Source organism: Myodes glareolus, chromosome 24, assembly GCF_982192425.1.
Source record: "Myodes glareolus chromosome 24, mMyoGla1.1, whole genome shotgun sequence".
Lineage (NCBI taxonomy): Eukaryota > Metazoa > Chordata > Mammalia > Rodentia > Cricetidae > Myodes > Myodes glareolus.
The window spans coordinates 46,442,745-46,462,156 of NC_142049.1; the positions used below are offsets into that span (position 1 = coordinate 46,442,745).

At 41.1% G+C, this 19,412-nt stretch overlaps 1 protein-coding gene across 1 annotated transcript in view; it reads left to right on the plus strand.

The window, feature by feature from the left end:
* Nucleotides 1-819: 819 nt before the first annotated feature.
* The window catches only part of LOC148118213 (uncharacterized), a 52,969-nt gene continuing 34,376 nt past the window's right edge, over nucleotides 820-19,412 (plus strand). Inside the window, exons 1-3 of the mRNA XM_087901363.1 lie at nucleotides 820-905; nucleotides 987-1,209; nucleotides 1,282-1,617. Of these exons, the coding sequence (XP_087757489.1) occupies nucleotides 820-905; nucleotides 987-1,209; nucleotides 1,282-1,617 (645 nt within the window). The remainder of the gene's footprint in view (nucleotides 906-986; nucleotides 1,210-1,281; nucleotides 1,618-19,412) is intronic.

The following is a 19,412-nucleotide window of genomic DNA, read 5'->3' on the forward strand; positions in this document are numbered from 1 at the left end:
AACAGTAATAAAACATATTCACAGCATACAGAAGAGAATCCCACATCAACATATCAATTTCCCATTTTAACATAAATATAAAAATACATGACAAAATCCTTGCACACTAAAATGAACACATAAAAAAGATAATCCCACATAATCTAGTAGGGTTCATCCCACAGATGCAGTCACAGCTCAGTATATGAAAATTTAGAAATGTAATCTGCTACATAAGCAAACTAAAATCAAAAGGTCTCATGGTCATCTTTAATAATCTAATGATGCAGAATAGGCCTTTGGCAAAACCCAACAACCCTTCATGAGAAAAGTCGTGGAGAAATTAAAAATAAAATACTATACACCTTCACATGATAAAGGCCTATAAACGTGCACATATACCACACATGTTCACAAACACAAACATTTTTAAATTATAAAAACATATCTTTTAAATAAACACAATTTGGAGACTTAGTTCAGTTGTGGATTCATACCTGGCAAGCATGAGGCCTCAATCTGATCCTCAACAACGTAAAAGTACGCATACATAGGAATGTGTGAAATGGAAATGGAATGTACACTCCTTTCTTTCAAAGTGCTGAGACCAAAGGAGTTCCATCTTTAAAGAACCTTATGAAGATGGCATCTCAATCCGCAGCTTCTTCCAACATTAGCCACACTCAGAAATCACCAGCCTTCCTCACACAAGAGACCCTCACACTAAGGGTCCCTTCGGTGCCCCACGCCCGTCGTGGCTCGAGGATCACTCTCTACTACCTACCCCTACCCCTGCGATTTGGATGCGGAAGAGCGAAGAGACTCACTGCTTTCTTGGCGATGACGGTTTTGTCTTGGCAGTGCCAGCACAGTACATCTTCCAGTGCCCAGATGCCAGGCTTCCAGAGTGGAGGGGCTGGCCGCGGGTAGGGGCGGGACCTAGCGGGGAGGCGTGGCTTAAGCGCACACGATTGGAGCAAACCGCACAGATGGGCGGGGAGGGGCAGGACGGACGCGGGCGGGCGTGGGGCGGGGCTGCGCGGACTCCACCTCGCGCACCGTCGTTCGCCACGCCCCTCCTGGGCCGCTCCCACTCCCGCCTCAACTTGGCTATTCCGCGCGTGTCCCTCGAGTGTCCCCGGTGTTAACCGAAACCGCTTGGCCAAGCCGGGCGCCGAACGAGAGCGCGTGCGGAGGAGGCCTGCGCTGCCCCGTCCGCCGTGGCACCGCGTGGGTGGACTTTGCGTGGGGCGCAGTCGCGGACTCAGGCTCCTCTTCTGCCCAGCGGGGCTGAGGTCGTAGACTCCAGGGCCGCGGCCGGCCTGTCGCATTAGCCACCCGCTTGTCGCCTCCATCCACGGCGGTGTCCAGCTGTCTCTGCGGAACCGGGGCCGGCGCGTCTTCAGTCCTCCGCGGGATGCAGGCGGCCTGCGTTGCGCTGGAGCCGGCGCCTGGGACCGGGGGCTACCGGCCGAGCAGTCAACGATGGAAACACAGCCACGTGCTGTGTGTGGTCCAGCCCTAAACTCCGGAGGAATGTGCACTCGAGGATGGAGTCCTACCGGCCTGACAGGGACCTTAGCCGCGAGGACGTGGGCTGCAACCTGTGGCACATCAGCGATCTGGAAAACTTCAATGGTGAGCTGCACCTCCTCTCCCTCCCCTCCCCAGCACGACTTGGATGGAGCCTTGCAGGTCCCATGCCCAGGGTGGTTGCAGAGCTGAAGTAAAAGGTTCACCTCACAATGCTGTTTTTTTGTTTTTGTTTTTGTTTTCCCAAAAAAACAAAACCAAAAAAAAAAAACTATTACCAGGTATTGGATGACCTGATTTGTGTATTTGAAAAAAGTTAAAGGAGTCATTACTACACCTAGCCATGTTTTATCTTACTGATTTTTTCAATAACCTTCTCAGTGCTGTTTTATCATCAAACTTTATAAGTAGTTTGTGCGTTGGGCATAAAATATACTTCATGTGTTTCCTAACTCAAAATATTAGGAGGCGGAAATATATCCTAATGCCTTGATTTTTTGTTGTTGTTGTTGTCTTCTTTGGTTTGGTTTTTGTTGTTTTCTACTCAGATCATCACACAGTTTAGTTAAACTCACTTAAAGTGTATTTATGAGAACGAGTAGACTGTCTTTGGAATGGAGCGTGACTTGTAATGTGAAAAGTTACCTTTAAATGCTAAGGAAAGGATTTTGTCAGCATTTCATTTTAGGACAGCAGCTTTATTCAATAAGGATACTCACAGTTTATAGTAAATTCTGGTACTACATGATTTTTCTAGTGCTATTTAGGATTTATTTTTATTTATGTGTTTGTGTATCTGTGAATGTGTTACTTGTGGCATCAGTTGAGATCAGAGGGAGGTGTTGTATCTCCTTGATCTGGAATTCCGGGTGGTTGTGAAGCACCGTGGATGCTGGCAACCTCTCTCAGGTTTTCTGGAAGAACAGGATACATTCATTCTGAATCAGGGAGTCATCTGTCCAGCCGCTTGGTGTTAACTTTCTGTGTCCATTAGCTTGACCCTCTCTTTAGATGACTTTGAACTGTAGCCATGCATTTATACATTTTGAAACGCGCAGAAGAATATTTAAGTCAGAAGTCCTCCTGAACACTGTAATAAAGCTGTATTTTAAAAGGAGTGAAGAGATGAATGGGTTCATTATAGAAGACTGGTACCAGTCCTGTCCACGACTGGCAAGCAAAAGCACATGGGATACTTTAAAAGTTCATTTTATTATTATAAAAGTTTACGTCTGGCAGGTATGCGGTGGACTTTGAGTTTATCCCTCCATCCCTCCCTACTCTCACCTTTCTCATGCCTCCCCTTTCCCATCACTGTCCTTTCTTCCCAAACAGTTTTGCTTTTACATGCATACCATTCCACATAGAGCATTTGATGTACCTATTAAGTCTGGGGCCCAAGAGTGAGAGAAAACATGGGGATTTGCCCTTCTGAGATTGACTTAATTTACTTAATATAACTATCTCCAGTTGTCCCCATTTTACTTAGGATGATGTAATTTCACCTTCATGGCAGAAATGAATCCATTGTATATAAATCACATCTTCTCTTTCCACTCCTGAGTTGGTGGGCAGTGGTGCAATAAACATTGAGGTTCAAGTTTTTCTGTGGTTTGTTTTAATTTTTGGACAAATACCCAGGAGTGCTATGACTGAGCCATAACCTAGATTTATTTCTAGCTTTTTCAGGGACCTCCATATTAACACATTCTGGACTTGTTTACATGGTCACCAGCAGTGTACAAGGGTGTCCCTTTTATCTTCATTCTCACCGGCATTTGTCATTATTTGTTTTCTTAATAAAGGCCATTCTGAATGAAGTGAGATAAAAATCTCATTGTTGTTTTTAATTCATGTTTATAATGGCTAGTGATGTTAAATGTTCTTTTATATATTTTGAAATTTTCTTTGCCTTGAGACAAGGTGTCACTATGTGGAACTTGATATATATATACCAGGCTGGCCTTGCTCTCAGAGATCCACCTGCTTCTGCTCCAAAGGTTGAGATTAATTGTGCTCTAACATTCTTGGGTTTCATGTGTTGCCAGTTTGTACTTCATCTTTTTTTTTTTCAACTTGGAGAGCATAAAATCCATCCACTTTAACAGTGTGCAGTTCTTTGGTTTTAGTGCATAGTTACAAAGTTAGTCCCAGGCAAGACCAGCACTTTCTTTTCTTTTCTTTTCTTTTCTTTTCTTTTCTTTTCTTTTCTTTTCTTTTCTTTAACTTTCCTCGAGTTCTTTTTTTTAAAAGTTTATTAAAATATAAAAGTTTCCATTTTCGCCCCTCAGCCCAACACCCTCCCACTCCCCCCACTCCCTCTCCATCCCTAAGAGCAGTCAGGGTTTCCTGCCCTGTGGGTAGTTCAAGTTCCTTCCCGCAGCACATAGAAAGTGCAGAGTCCTAGTACAGCTTCTTATACTGTGTCCATTTCACAAATTGAAGTTATTCAAATATAATTCAATATAAGCTTTATATCACATTGTACCGTGTGTATATGTTTATATATATTACTAAATATATAATTATGTATAAGAATATGTAGATTTTTACTAAAGAATCTGAACTTGAAGATGGCTGTACAAGTTTGCGTTCCTACCAACAATGGATGAGAGTTCCTTTTCCTCCACATCCTCTCCAGCATAAGTTGTCATCGGTGTTTTTTATCTTAGTCATTCTGACAGATATAAGATGGTATCTCAGAGTTGTTTTCATTTTGTTTCCCTGATGGCTAAGGATGTTGAACATTTCTTTAAGTATCTTTTGACAATTTGAGATTCTTCTATTGACAATTCTCCATTTAGTTCTGTACCCCATTTCTTATTGGGTTATTTAGAATTTTGATGTCTAATTTCTTGAGTTCTTTATATATTTTGGAAGTCACTCCTTTGTCTGGTGCAGGGTTGTGGTGTGGGAGTACCTCTGGGTGCTGTGATTACCATTAATGAATAAAGAACCTGCTTTGGACCTATAGCAAGGCAGAACTTATGTAGGCAGGAAAAGCTAGGCTGAATGCTGGGAGAAAGAAGGGCTGAGTCAGGGAGAAGCCATGGAGCCACTGCCAGAGTCAGACATGCAGAAACTTGCCATTAAGGCACTGCCACATGGTGATATATAGAATAATAGAGATGAGTTAGTTTAGGATATAAGTTTAGCCAGACATATGCTTATTGGCCAAACAGTATTGCAAATAATATGGTTTTCTGAGTGGTTATATCATGGCTGGGCAGCTGAGACAAACAAGTGATTTTTTCTTCAACAAATTGACACCCATGTGACCAACTAAAATCCACGTAAAACCTGAGAAATCTTGAAAAGGAATTCTAAACACAAAAATACAGACTTTGACACAGCTTCTTGCTGTTTCCTGGCAGTGTGCTGCAGCTCCCTTAAGAGAGATTTTCCTGATTCAGCCACAACCATTTTAAAATATCGACTTTCTGGACTATGCTTCCAGTGCAACCACTGCCTCTTTTGGGAAACGGAGCATTTGGATGGGGTGTGTGAGCAGTTGCTGTGGCTTGCTTGGTGGCATCGTGGACTGGCTGTGTGCCTGGAAGTGGTGAACACAGCTAGAAGTACTAGCTGCTCCACCATGCTGGACAGGACAGGGCAAGCAGGAGGTAATTGTGTTGCTTGGTTTTAGACTTGGCAGGCAAGTAGGAAGTACCGTGTATAGCCTAGTAATAATGCAGCTTAAGTTTTAAGAAGTGCTTAGCATTTAAAAAGCACTTTGGACAGTAAATAATTACAGATATACAATAAAGACAAATCCAGATGGAAAAGTACTCTAAATGAATCACAGTGTTGGATAAATCCACGTAGTCCTGGGAGAGAGAATAAAAAGAGTATAGAGAGTCTTAAAAGGACATTAATGGTTTTTAAAAAAGGTAAAGTCTTTAAAGAGACAACATACATTGATTAAAAGGAGCAAAAAAGTTAAACCACATAAAGCTGTATTATACACAGAAAGTCTGAATTATGTATATTATTGTGCTTTCTTTGAATTCTTTGACTGTGAATGAGCTACGTACAGAAAGACATTTCGTTGTTTGGACTGCAAAGCTAAACCAACATGTATTTTGTGAAGGTATCATGACTTCCAAATTTGGGTCTAAGGATATGTTGCTTTGGAAAAGAAGTTCTTCTCTTGTTTCCACAGAGGATGAGAACCTATGGATTGCTTCCAGACTGGTGTGGTTTGGTGGGACAAAACCCTCTGAGTGTTGTCGTGAACACCCCCAAAAATTACTATGCTCAACAATCATCAGGAAGCAATATGGAGAAAACTATGCCCATATTCCCAAATATTGTCTATAAATGTTTCTTTATATTTAAAAGGGGATATGCTATGGGTATAAATAATTTGCCTTGGTATGGATCGTGGTTTATTTAAGGTCTATTTTGTTATATGTATATGTATTTCTGCTCTTGATTAAGGTATTGTGTTTGTATAGCTCATTTAAAATGTAATGTATGATTAAGAAATATAATTTAATGGATACTGATCTATCATAGTGAAGCTTCTAGTCATGTTAGTTAGATTTTCTGGATGTACAGAGATGTATTTCAGATAGATAGGTATTCTTTAAACCTTTCAAAGAATACAGGATATGTCATTTAAAATGTCTTAAATGTTAGAGAGACCACTGATGGTCTGGACGTGAACCTGGGCCCTTCCAGGGAGTAGACCTAAGCCAGGACCCTGGTGGGTTTTGGCATGAGTTCAGGACCTCTCAGGAACTAGGCCTGAGTCATGACCTCTGCCAGTCTGGGCATGAGTGAACCTGGGAACTCCGAGGGAATAGGCAGGAACACACATTTCTGTGGGATCTGACATGAGTCTGGTTCCTCAGAGGCAATAGGCCTGTGCCAGGACCTCTGTGGGTCCCAGAATTGGTCCGGGACATCAAAGTGAATAGGCAGGAACCTGGAAGCTCTGTGTGTCTGAGCATGAGTCTGGGACCTCTGAGGGAGTAAGCAGGCTCTCTGTGGGTCCAGGTACACCTGAGCCTGGGACCTGTGAGGCAGTAGACTGGAGCCATAAACCTTTCCAGGTCCAACTCCAACCCAGGGAATTCTGCAGGAGGTAATCCAGACCAGGATTTATAGATATAGGTCTAAGCTGGTAAAAATAGGCCACATTTGCCCTGAGACAAGGAACTCCACCTTGGGCAACAAATTCCTCAGAAGTGGCTCTGAATGAGCTACCTGGGACAGAAAGGGCCTGAGGAAGCAGAAGCCAGGAACAAATCTAGTTCTGAAAGCCAACCCAATCCCAGGACACAGGCAGACCAAGATGAGCCAGCAACCTGACCCAGAGTCAGTGATCTGCACCAGAACCAGAGTAGGACAGAACCAGCTACCTAGGACACTGAGCAAACAAGGTCCACCTGGAGCAGAAGCCAGGAGCAAATCCACTGACAGATCAGGATTGAGCAAGTGACCATATCCAGAGTCAGCGATCTCAGTCCAACTCTAAGCCAGGGATTTCTGCTTTAGGGGATCCAGACCAGGATTTACAGAAACAGATCAAAGCCAGAAACCTAGATCAAAGTAGGCCTGATACAGCAAACTCCAAGGGAGCAGAGCAAAGCAGAGGAGCACTGAGCTATCTCCCAACCACACCTATTAGAGGAAAAGATGAGTAGAAAATGTAAGATCACATGCTACACCATGAAGAGCAACACAACACCAGTAAAATCTAAAGACCCAACAACATCAAGACTTGAAGAACCAAATGTGATGAACTAGAAGAAAATGACTTAAAAAATGACTTCAAGAGAATGTTTGAAATTCTTAAAGGTGAAATGAGAAATTCCCTTAAAGAAATGGAGGGAAAGACAAACAAAAAATGGGACGATATCAGCAAATTACGTAAAGAAAAACAAGAAAAAGAAATCAAACATATAAAAGAAACTATTCGGGACTTGAAAACTGAAATAGAAATGATAAAGAAAACACTAGCCGAAGGAATTATAGAAACAGAAATCATGAGCAAAAGATGAGGAACCACAAATGCAAGCATGAACAGCAGAATACAAGAGATGGAAGAGAGAATCTCAAGCGCTGAAGGTACAATAGCGGAAATAGACTCATCAGTTAAAGAAAACATTAAATCTAACAAAGCTTAACCACAAATATCCAGGAACTATGGGACATCATGAAAAGGCCAAATCTTAGAACAATAGGTATAGAAGAAGGAGAAGAAGTTCAACTCAAAGGCACAGAAAATTTATTTAACAAAATCATAGAAGAAAACTTACCCTACCTAAAGAAAGATATGCCTATGAAGATACAAGAAGCTTACAGAACACCAAATAGACTGGATCCAAAAAAAAAAGTCCTCTCACCACATAATAATCAAAACACTAAACATACAGAGTAAAGAAAGAATATTAAAAACTGCAACGGAAAAAGACCAAGTAACATAGGAAGGTAGTCATATCAGAATTCACCTGACTTCCCCTTGGAGACAATGAAAACCAGAAGGTCATGGTCAAACATTATGTAGACATTAAGAGACCATGGATGCCAGCCCTGACTAGAATACCCAGTAAAACTATCAATTACCATAGAAAGACAAAACAAGATATTCCATGGCAAAACTAGATTTCACCAATACCTAGCCACAAACCCAGCCTGACACAAATACTAGAAGGAAAACTCCAAGAAAAACACACACAACTGATGATTTCATAACAGCAAACCCGAATGAAGGAGAAAACACACGAATTAACATCACTAACAATGAAAACTAAATTAACAGGAGATAGCAATCACTGGTCATTAATATCCCTTAATGTAAATGAACTCAACTCACCTATAAAAAGGCACAGGCTAACAGACTTGAAACAAAAATAGAATCCATTTTTCTTCTTCTTACAACAAGCACATATCAACCTCAAGGACAGACATCGTCTCAGAGTAAAGGGTTGGGAAATAATAACCGTCAAATGGACCTAAGAAAGAAGTGGGTGCAGCTATCCTAATATCTAGCAAGATAGACTTCAAGCTAAAATTAGTCAAAAGAGACAAAGAAGCTCATTTCATATTAGTCACAGGAAAAATCCATCAAGAGGAAATTTCAATGATGAACATCTCTGCCCCAAATACAAGGGCACCCTTCTATGTTAAAGAAACACTTCTAAAGTTTAAATTATACATTAAACCCCACATACTAATAGTGGGAACTCCAACACTCCCCTCTCACTACTGGACAGGTCAATCAGGCAAAAAAAAAAAGATGAACAGAGAAATAAGAGAACTAACAGATGTTATGACTCAAATGGACTTAACAGACATCTATAGAATATTCCATCCAAACAGAAAAGAATATACCGTCTTCTCAACACTTCATGAAACCCTCTTAAAAAGTGACCACGTACTCGATGACAAAACAAATCTCAACAAAGACAAAAAATTTGAATAAACCAATGTACCTTATCTGATCACCATGGTATAAAACTAGAAGTCAACAGCAATACTATTTCCAGAAAACCCACAAACACATGGAAATTAAACAATGCTCACCTGAATCATCAATGGGTCAAGGAAGAAATGAAGGAGGAAATTAAAGACTTCCTAAAATTCAATGATAATGACCACACAACATACCCAAATTTATGGGACACAATGACAGCAGTGTTAAGAGGCAAGTTCATAGCACTAAACACCTATATAAAGAAGCTGGAAAAATCCCACTCCAGTGAATTAACAGAACATTTGAAAACTTTAGAACAAAAAGAAGCAAGCTCACATAAGAGAACTAACTAGACGGCAGGAAATAAAGTGAGAGCTGAAATCAACAAAATAAAAACAAAATCAACAATACAAAGAATCAATGAGACAAAGAGTTGGTTCTTTGAGAAAATCAATAACATAGACAAACCTAACCAAAAGGCAGAGAGAGAATATCCAAATTAACAAAATCAGAAATGAAAAGGGGGCACATAACCACAGACAAGGAGGAAATACAGAGAATCATCAGGTATATTTTGAAAACTTATACTCCACAAAATTGGAAAACTTAAAGGAAATGGTCAACTTTTTTGAGAAATAATATTTACCAAAATTAAAAACAAGAGCAGATAAACAAATTAAACAGACCTATGACTGCTGAAGGAATAGAAACAGTCATCAAAAGTCATCAAAAAAAGACCCAGGACAAGATGGTTTTAGCTCAGCATTCTACAAGACTTTCTAAGAAGAACAAATACCAATATTCCTCCAATTATTCCACACAGTAGAAACAGAAGGAACATTGCCAAATTCTTTTTATTAAGCTACAATTACCCTGATACTAAAACCACAGAAAGACATTACTAAGAAAGAGAATTACAGACCAATCTCACTCATGAACATTGATGCAAAAATGCTAAATAAAATACTGGCAAATCGAATCCAAGAACACATCAGAACCGTCATCCACCATGATCAAGTTGGCTTCATCCCACAGATGCAGGGATGGTTCAACATATGAAAATCTGTCAACATAATCCACCATATAAACAAGCTGAAAAATAAAAATCGCGTGATCATCTCACTAGATGCAGAAAAAGCTTTTGACAAAATACAACGTCCCTTCATGATAAAGGTCTTGGAGAGAGCAGGGATACAAGGAATCTACCTAAACATAATTAAAGCAGTATGCATCAAGCCAACAGCCAACGTCAAACTAAATGGAGAGAAACTCCCAGCGATTCCATTGAAATCAGGAACAAGATAAGGTTGTCCACTCTCTCCATATCTATTCAATATAGTTCTTGAGATCCTAGCTAGATTAATGAGATACCAAAGGGAGATCAGGAGATACAAATTGGAAAAGAAGTCAAACTCTCACTGTTTGATGATGATATGATAGTTTACGTAAGTGATTCCAAAACTTCTACCAAGGAACTTCTACAACTCATAAACACTTTCAGCAACATATCAGGGTACAAGATTAATTCAAAAAAATCAGTATCCCTCCTAACTCAGATGATAAAAGGACTGGGGAAATCCGAGAATCAACATTTTTCACAATAGCCACAAATAGCATAAAATATCTCGGAGTAACTGTAACCGAACAAGTGCAAGACTTGTATGACAAGAACTTAAAATCTTTGAAGAAAGTAATGAAAGAACATACCAAAAAGAGAAAAGATCTCCCATGTTCTTCAGGTAGGCAGAATTAACACAGTAAAAAGGCAATCTTACCACTAGCAATCTACAGATTCACCGCAATGCTAATCAAAATCCCATCAAAATTCTTCAAGACCTCAAAAGAACGGTATTCATATAGAAAAGCAAAAAACCCAGGATAGCCAAAACAACCCTGTACAATAAAAGAACTTCTGGAGGCATCATAATCCCTGACTTTAAACTGTGCTGCAGAGCTACAGTACTGAAAATAGCCTGGTATTGGCATAAGAACAGACAGAAGGATCCATGGAACCAAATAGAAGACCCGGATGTCAATGCACACATCTTCAAACACCTGATCATTGATAAAGAAGCAAAAAATATGAAATGGAAAAAAGAAAGCATATTCAACGAGTGGTGCTGGCATAAGAAGTGGATATCAACATGTAGTGGAATGAAAACAGACTCATATCTATCACCATGCACAAAACTCAAGTCCAAATGGATCAAAGGCTTCAACATAAAGCCAGCTACACTGAACCTCAAGAAGAGAAAGTGGGGAGTACACTTGAACGCATTGACACAAGGAAGCACTTCCTAAATATAACCCCAGAAGCACAGACACTGAGAGAAACAATTAATAAATGGTTCCTTCTGAAACTGAAAAGCTTCTGTAAAGGAAAAGAAACAGTCAACAAGACAAAACAACAGCCTATAGAAGGAAAAAAGATCTTTACTTACCCCACATCAGACAGAGGTCTGATCTCCAAAATATACAATGAACCCAAGAAATTGGACACCAAAAGATCACATAATCCAATAAAAAAAAAAATGGAGTACAGAACTAAACCGAGAACTCTCAACAGGGGAATCTAAAATGGCTGAAAGACATTTAAGGAAATGTTTAATGTCCTCAGTCATCAGAGAAATTAAAATCAAAACAACTCGGATTCTGTCTTATGCCTGTAACAACGGCCTAGATCAAAAACCCTGATGACAACTTATGCTGGAGAGGTTGTGGGGAAAAGGGAACACTTCTGCATTGCTAGTGGGAATGCAAGCTGGTACAACCCCTTTGGATGTCAGTGTGGCGATTTCTCAGAATATTGGGAAACAACCTTCCTCAAGACCCAGTAATACAACGTTTGGGTATATATCCAAAGGATGCTCAATCATGCTACAAGGAAATGTAGCATTTACAAGATGGAGTACTACGCAGCAGAAAAAAACTAATGATATTTTGAATTTTGCGGGAAAATGGATGGAACTAGAAAACATTATTTTGAGTGAGGTAATCCAGACCCAGAAAGACAATTTTCACATGTACTCACTCATATGTGGTTTTTAAACATAAAGCAAAGAAAGCCAGCCTACAAACCACAATCCCAGAGAACTTAGACAACATGTAGACACTAAGAGAGACATGCATTGTTCTAATGTACATGGGAAATAGAAAGGAGAAAAGGACAAGATCTCCTGAGTAAATTGGGAGCATAGGGACTTGGGGGATGGCTGAAGGGGGGATGGAAGAGGCATGGAGGGGAACAGAGAAAGATGTAGAGCTTAATAAATATCAATTCAAAAAAGAATTTAGTACTTAACATGACAGTGAGACACATATGCTCCTGGCAACCTCAATCTACTTCAAGAGGAAGATGGACAAGGAAGATGGGCATCGAAGAGGCTCCTTATGGAGTCTGTTAGCCATTTGGGAAAGACACTGCTCTTGCCTGGACTGATTAATGAACTGAACATGCTGGACCTGCAGAGAAATGACTGCTGAACTTGCCTAAAGGTGAGATCATCCTTCAGGGTTCCTGCTTTATGATAGAGTCTTCTAGACATTCTGCAGGACACAGAAAAAGTGACTGATAAACTGCCAGTATAGGTGGCACTGTCTTTGAAATTTCCTGCTTCATAGAAAGTCTGTCAGATACTATGGGACAGTAAGTTGAAGACTGATACCTCAATCGTACAGAACAACTTTGGGAGACTATCCAGGCAGCGAGATGTCTCTATTAATTCTAGAGTTTTGGAAGTTGCTTACAATGCACTTCCTGTTTACTTAGGTAATATATCCTTCTGGAGCCTTTGATGAAATTGAAGAATTTAGTTGTAGTCATAGTTTTTTTATTTATGATCAAAGGTAAAGTAGATATAAACATTATAAATGTAATTGTTGCTTGATGCCTGTTTTGTTATATGTAATTTTACTATGTTAAAGTTAAAACCTTCCTATTTACTTAAACAGAAAAGGGAAGGTGATGTGGGAGTCCCTTCTGTGTGCTGTGATTACCATTAATAAACAATAAAACTGTTTTGGGCATGTAGCAGGGCAGAACTTAGATAGGCAGGGAAAACTAAGCTGAATAATGAGAGAAAGAAGGGCAGAGTCAGGGAGAAAACATGGAAACACCACCAGCATCAGACTTGCTGAACTTTTGCCGGTAAAGCACTGCCATATGGTGATAGACAGAATAATAGAGATGGGTTAGTTTAGGATGTGAATTTATCCAGAAATATGCTTAAGCTATTGGACAAACAATATTGCAAATAATATTGTGCTCTGGGTGGTTGTATTGTGGCTGGACAGCCTGGACAAACAAGCAGCCTTCTTTCAATAGGGTTGGTGAAGATCTTTTCCCAATCAGTAGGCTGCCTTTTTGTCTTACTGACTGTGTCTTTTGTTTTACAGAAGCTTTTTCAGTTTCAAAGGTCCCATTTATTTATTGTTGCTCTCAGTCTCTATGCTACTGGGGTTATACTTAGGAAGGGGTCTCCTTTGACCATGCATTGAAGACTACTTCCCACTTTCTCTTCTATCAAGTTCAGTGTGGTCAGATTTATATTGTTGTTTTTAATCCATTTGGACTTGAGTTTTGTGCATGGGGGTCGATATGGATCTATTTTCACTCTTCTACACGTTGACATCCAGTTATGCCAGTACCATTTGTTGAAGATACTTTCTTTTTTTCCATTGTATAATTTTTGCTTTTTTGTGTCCTACTATTAGTGTGTGGGGTTTGATGTGTGATTTAAGTTTTAGTAATTTTTTTTTACATCTGTTGGTGCTCTTGTATTAGAGGCGTAGATATTCAGGATTGAGACTACATCTTGATGGATTGGTTCTGTTATGAGTATAAAGTGTCCTTCTCCATCTTTTCTGATTGATTTTAGTTTGAAATCTATTTTGTTAGATATTAGGATAGCTACAACAGATTTTTTCTTAAGTACATTTGAGTGGAAAACCTTTTCCCAACTCTTTACTCTGGGGTAATGTCTGTCTTTGAGGTTGAGGTGTGTTTCTTGTGTAGAACAGAAGTCTGGGTCCTGTTTTCATATCCATTCTCTTAGCCTGTGTCTTTTTATAGGTAAATTAAGGCCATTGATATTAAGTGATATTTATAACCAGTGGATGTTAATTCTGGTTAGTTTTCATCAATAGTGTTTGTGTTTCCCTTCTTTGGGTTTTTCTGGTAGGGGTTATCAGATGTCTGTGGTTTTGTGGTTATCATTACCTTCCTTTGATTGATATTTTCCTTCTAGTACTTTCTGTAGGGCTGGGTTTGCGGATATGTAGTGTTTATATTTGGTTTTCTCATGGAATATCGTGTTTTCTCCATCGAAGGTGATTGAAAGCTTTGCTGGGCTTGCATACATGGTCTCTTAGTGTCTGCAGCACATCAATCCATGACCTTCTGGCTTTCATGATTTCTATTGAGAAGTCAGGTGTAATTCTGATAGGGCTACCTTTATGTAATACTTGAGCATTTTCCTTTGCAGCTCTTAATATTCTTTACTTATTCTGCATGTTTTTTGTTTTAATTATTATATGATGAGGCCATTTTTATGCAGTCTGTTTGGTGTTCTGTAAGCTTCTTGTACCTTCATAGGGATATTCTTTAGGTTGGAAAAGTCTTCCAGTCCACTTCCCTTCCCCTTGTATTGCTCTTCTTCTTCTTTTTGTCCTCCTCTTCTTTCTCCTCCTCCTTCTCCTTCTTCTTCTTCTTCATCTACTTCTTCTTCTGGATGATCAAGTCTTCCTGTTGTGTGACCACTCGGTTCTGATGTTACCATGTTGGGTTTTAGGTTGTTGGATGAATGTTTGCATTGGCACCTTTCCATATCTTCTTTCAAATGGGGCCGACATCGTCTTTATGTCTTGGTCCAATCCTTGCACTGGCTGTCTGAATGTTTGGGTTTTTTTTTGGTTGTTCTGCTCTGTATGTTCATGTCTGTGTCTCAGGAAGCTTCTGAAGTCTCTCTAAGCCCACTTTCTTGGTCTTCTCTCCTGTTTCACTCTCTTGGTTCTCTCTCTTGGTCTCCTCAATGTTGTAGCAAGCTCTTGATACCCTCAGTATTGTAGCAAGCTTCAGTATTGTAGCAGGGTCCAGTGGTTGGGGTTGGATGTTCAAGGAGCCTATCTGCAGGAAACTCTCCTGCTGGCTGGCTAGAAGAGCCAAGGGAGTTTGGAGAGGGGCCTAGGGTTTTGTCCCAATATGGAGGTCCTAGAGAGTGGGGTGTTCTGAGATGTGGCTGTTCACTTACATCTTAGTCCCCTCAGAATTATAGCTTTTATGATTTTTTAAAAAATGCTGCAAGATCCCTAGCGGCAGTAGGCAGCAGAAGTGCTGTAGGTCCCAAATGGTGGTAGCGGGCCATGTGGCGGTAGACAGCGGACCCTGGGAACATCCAGTCCCAGGCAGAGTGGGCTGCTGGTCCCCGAGCAATGGCTGGTCCCAGGCAGGGAAACACATGGCGGGCTGGCAGGAAACAGAGACATGGATAGACAGGACATGCAGAGTGAGGTTGAATATTTATTCAGGGGATTATGGAGGAGGAAGCGAGAAGCGGGGAGAGAGAGTGTGTGTGAGAGAAGAGGAGAAAGAGACAGAGAATGGGGTAAGTGGAGAAGTGGGGAGAGAAGCAGAAGTAAAGCTGCCTCTCTGAGAGGAAGAAGGAAAAAAGAGTGAGCTCGGGCCTGAAGCTGAAGATCAGCCTGCCTCAGCATATGGGGGAGGGAGTGGGCATGGCTTGTCTCTTAAAGAGACAGAACAACCATAACAGTAGCAAGCTGTATTTCAGAGCTCTACTGAGGATGCCAAGAATTTGGTGAGTTTGGGGGCAGAGTGGGGCTAGTAGCTAGAAGGTCCGGTGGATGGGGTTGGATGCTGGGTGAGCCTACCTGCAGGAAACTCTCCTGCTCACTGGCCAACAAAAATTGAGAAAGTTGGGGAAGGGTCAATTTGTTCCAATGTCGAGCTTCTCAAGATTGGGGTGTCCTGCTGCGTGGCTGTTCACTTTGAAATTACCTGGCACAAGTGAGAAGGAAACACAGAACACGAAGCCAACCCACATAGGAGTTTATTAGAGGGGTTGTGCACAGGCCTGGGGGACATCAGTGTGCAGAGAGAGAGAGAGGAAGATGGCAACGGACTGAGCTCCCAAGGTCCAGTTGAAGGCAGGAGGAGGAAGAAGATGGGCAAGGAAGTCAGGACCACGAGGGATGGTCCATCAACTGAGGCAGTGTGCCTGTTTTAATGGGAGCTCACGAAATCCAGCTGGACCGGGTCTGAATGAGCATGGGATCAAACCAGACTCTCTGATTGTGGCTGACAATGCTGGCTGACTGAGAAGCCATTGATAAAGGCACTGGGACTTGTTTTTACGGCATGTTCTGGCTTTTTGGGGCCCTAGTCTATATGTGTGTACAGCTCCCTGGCCTGGATGTAGTGGGAAGGGCCTTGGACTTCCCACAGGGCAGGGTTCGCTGCCTCTCTCAAGCAGGGAGGGAGAGGGAAGAGGGGTTGTGGGGGAGCAGGAGGGGATTGGGAGGAGGGAAGGAAGTGTAAATATTTGAATGGAAAAATAAAAAAGAAGAAAAAGAGAAGATTCCTTATTACTTTTCTCTCCCCCATGTGCCTTATGTTGTAGAGTGTTGCATTTCAGCACAAATGTGTGGCTTTTGACACCTGTGTTGATTCAGGTGAGACATCCTAGGCACAGCAAGAGCAGAAAGTCAATGCCACAGTGTTCTAAGAAGTATTCCCTGGTGATGAGATTTGCCAAATTACAAATAGAGGCCACCCTTCCTTGCAGAATCAGCCTGCTTACAGAAAATGTAGGTAAAAAGAGTATTTACAAAGTGATTTTAAAGCTGTTTCCTATGTAAGGTAGAAATGTACAAGGTTAATCTTCATTGATATTATGTGAAATTTAGTTAATATTCTTGCTATTTGACACTTCGCTTCTGTATACAACATAAGTAATGCTCATCAATGTAACCTTTAGGTAAATAGGCAGAGGAGCTTGGTTCAAGATGTATTGGTGTATTCCACTTGTTCTTGACCCTCCTTGTCATTGCAGAACCATTTAAAAGGCTCCACATTGGGGTCAGGTGTGAAGATTGCAAGCCTTGTGTGTTAATGTGGTGAGCCGTGGGTCTCTTGAGAGACAGAGAAAGGAGGAGAGATGTGAGCTCAAGGCCAGGACTGCCCATGTGGCAACACCTGACCTGGTGTCAAATATCAAACCAGATATTAGATCCCGGCAAAATAGTTATTGAATGCAAAGGCTGCTGTTCTGGATACAGAAAACCACTTTTTAAGAATTCTTCTATGCTTTGGGCTCACAGGGAATCGATGGCACTTTGCTTGTAACAATATAAACAAGTTCTTTATGTTCCCAGAGCTTCTCATTTCATTGTTTTTCCCTGAGTGAATGACATATATCTCAGGAGTTTAATTCCTGACGTGGACCAGCTATTCAATTCATTTGCATAAAAAGTGAAAATGGCTTGGTTTTTATGTAGATGATACAAAAGCATAGTAAGTGTTTTTGAGGTGTGGGAAAATAGTTGTGTGTATATCTAAATATAAATAGGAAATTGAAAGATATGTTTATAAGTTAACTCCTGGTGTTCTGGAGTCTGACTCACTCAGGTACCTTGTATGAATCTGAAGCAAAAGGCCGTCCATGTTCTGCTGCTCCAGTGAGAATCTGAGTGTGCTTGTAGTCCTCCCTTCTGTGCTGCTTTCCTCCAGATGCAGGAGCATAGTAGGGACTGATTTAATGAGAGATGGGCTTGGGGAAATGTGTGGGTAGAGGAGGCTGTAGGATAGGATAGAGCATTATGCCCTGGATGTCAGCTGTTTTCAAGGCTCAAGATGGCTCTCCCTGTCTCCATAGAACCCACGTGTCCAACATGGTGCTGCAATGTCTGTGTTTGTGTCTCCTTGGAAGAAGAGAGATCTAGGTGTGGAGACAAGAGTGTTGACATCCAATACCTACACAGAAAATCTGTTTCACTGCATAAATGCTACAGTGTTCAGTATCTAATCCAGCCAAAGTTTCCCATTAAATAGTTCCTAAACTTTACATTTATAATTTGTAAAATGAAATAAAACCTCACCGTTTCACTATCCTTCTTGTACTAACTCTCATTTTTTTTGTTCTCTCTCCCTCAAATGTTTTTTTCTTACTGATACATATTTTTGGGGAAATGCATGAATGTATGACTCCAATAGGCTGTGCCTGTTCAGTGAAGCTTGCATGTATAGTTGTCAGGTCTGAATACTAGGTACTAGATGACCGGGTAGAGGACTCATGTCTAGGGACAGCTAATTCTTCCTTATCAGCAACCCTCAGTTGCCTACAGCTGTTTGTGTTGGGTTGAGTCCCCATGAGGTTTCTCCCACCCACAAAAGCCTGTCCAGTGGGATGGTCCTTCTTTCTGTCTCATTTTGGCTCCCACATTTTGTGGTTTCATGGGTGTGGATTCTATGTCATTTCTAGGAGTCAGCCTCACTGTGTCTATCACAATCAATATGGAACACACCAGCAAATCTGCAACCTGTGCTTACAAAGGTCATGAGGGGCAAGTCCAGAGATGCAACAGGTCAGCCTCTGGCATCTTTAATTGACGGAGCAGAGCACCTTTTACTGTTCCTCTGACTTGAACTGTACCTGACTGTGTTGGGGCACCATGCAGAGGATGTCAGTGGGAGTCCATTCATCCTCACGTGGAGTCTCACTGCAAGACAGTTTCCAGATGCTGGTGTCCTGTGATCCACACTGAACCTTCAGTTACTCCTCTGCCTCCCAGACCTTCCTCAGCAACTAATCAGATTTTGCCACCAGATGTGGTTGGGAGCTGCTCCTCCAAATTAGGAATTTTATCCCAGTGGTTTTACAGCTAGGTGAGGAATCTTGCCTACTTGGCCCCTTTCACACAATTTTTGTTTTTTAAGTGACTCCTGCAAATGGAAAATTTAAAAACCATGGATGGAAGTTCATCTATCTTGAGGAAAAGGAAAGGGCCAAATAGACATTTCAAGATCTACCATGATAGCATTGATAACATATTTATTCAGAACTATGTACAAAACAGTAGGAAAGACACTTGCAGTAAGACTGATGACTGCAAGGCTTTAGACGTATGAGAGATCCATAGTCATCAGGTTATAATTCTGTCTTCTTCTAGGTAGGCTCCTGTGGACAAACACGGGAATGCATGTCTGGTCTTTGAGCGTGCCACCAAGCATGCCTCCAGAGGAGGAACTACGGCATTTTCCATTTACATTTTTACTGAAGCTAAGTCCTGGGTCATGATCCAGTCCATCGTGAAAATCCAATGGCTTTCTTAATGTTTCTAATCAGGGCAGGCTGAGGGCCAAAGTCAGCAATGAGAAGGTAGGGAACCTGATATATGAGGAAATGAAGATTTGGATCACAGTCTGGAAGTCTGTGATGCTGATGTCATCTACCACAAAACCAAC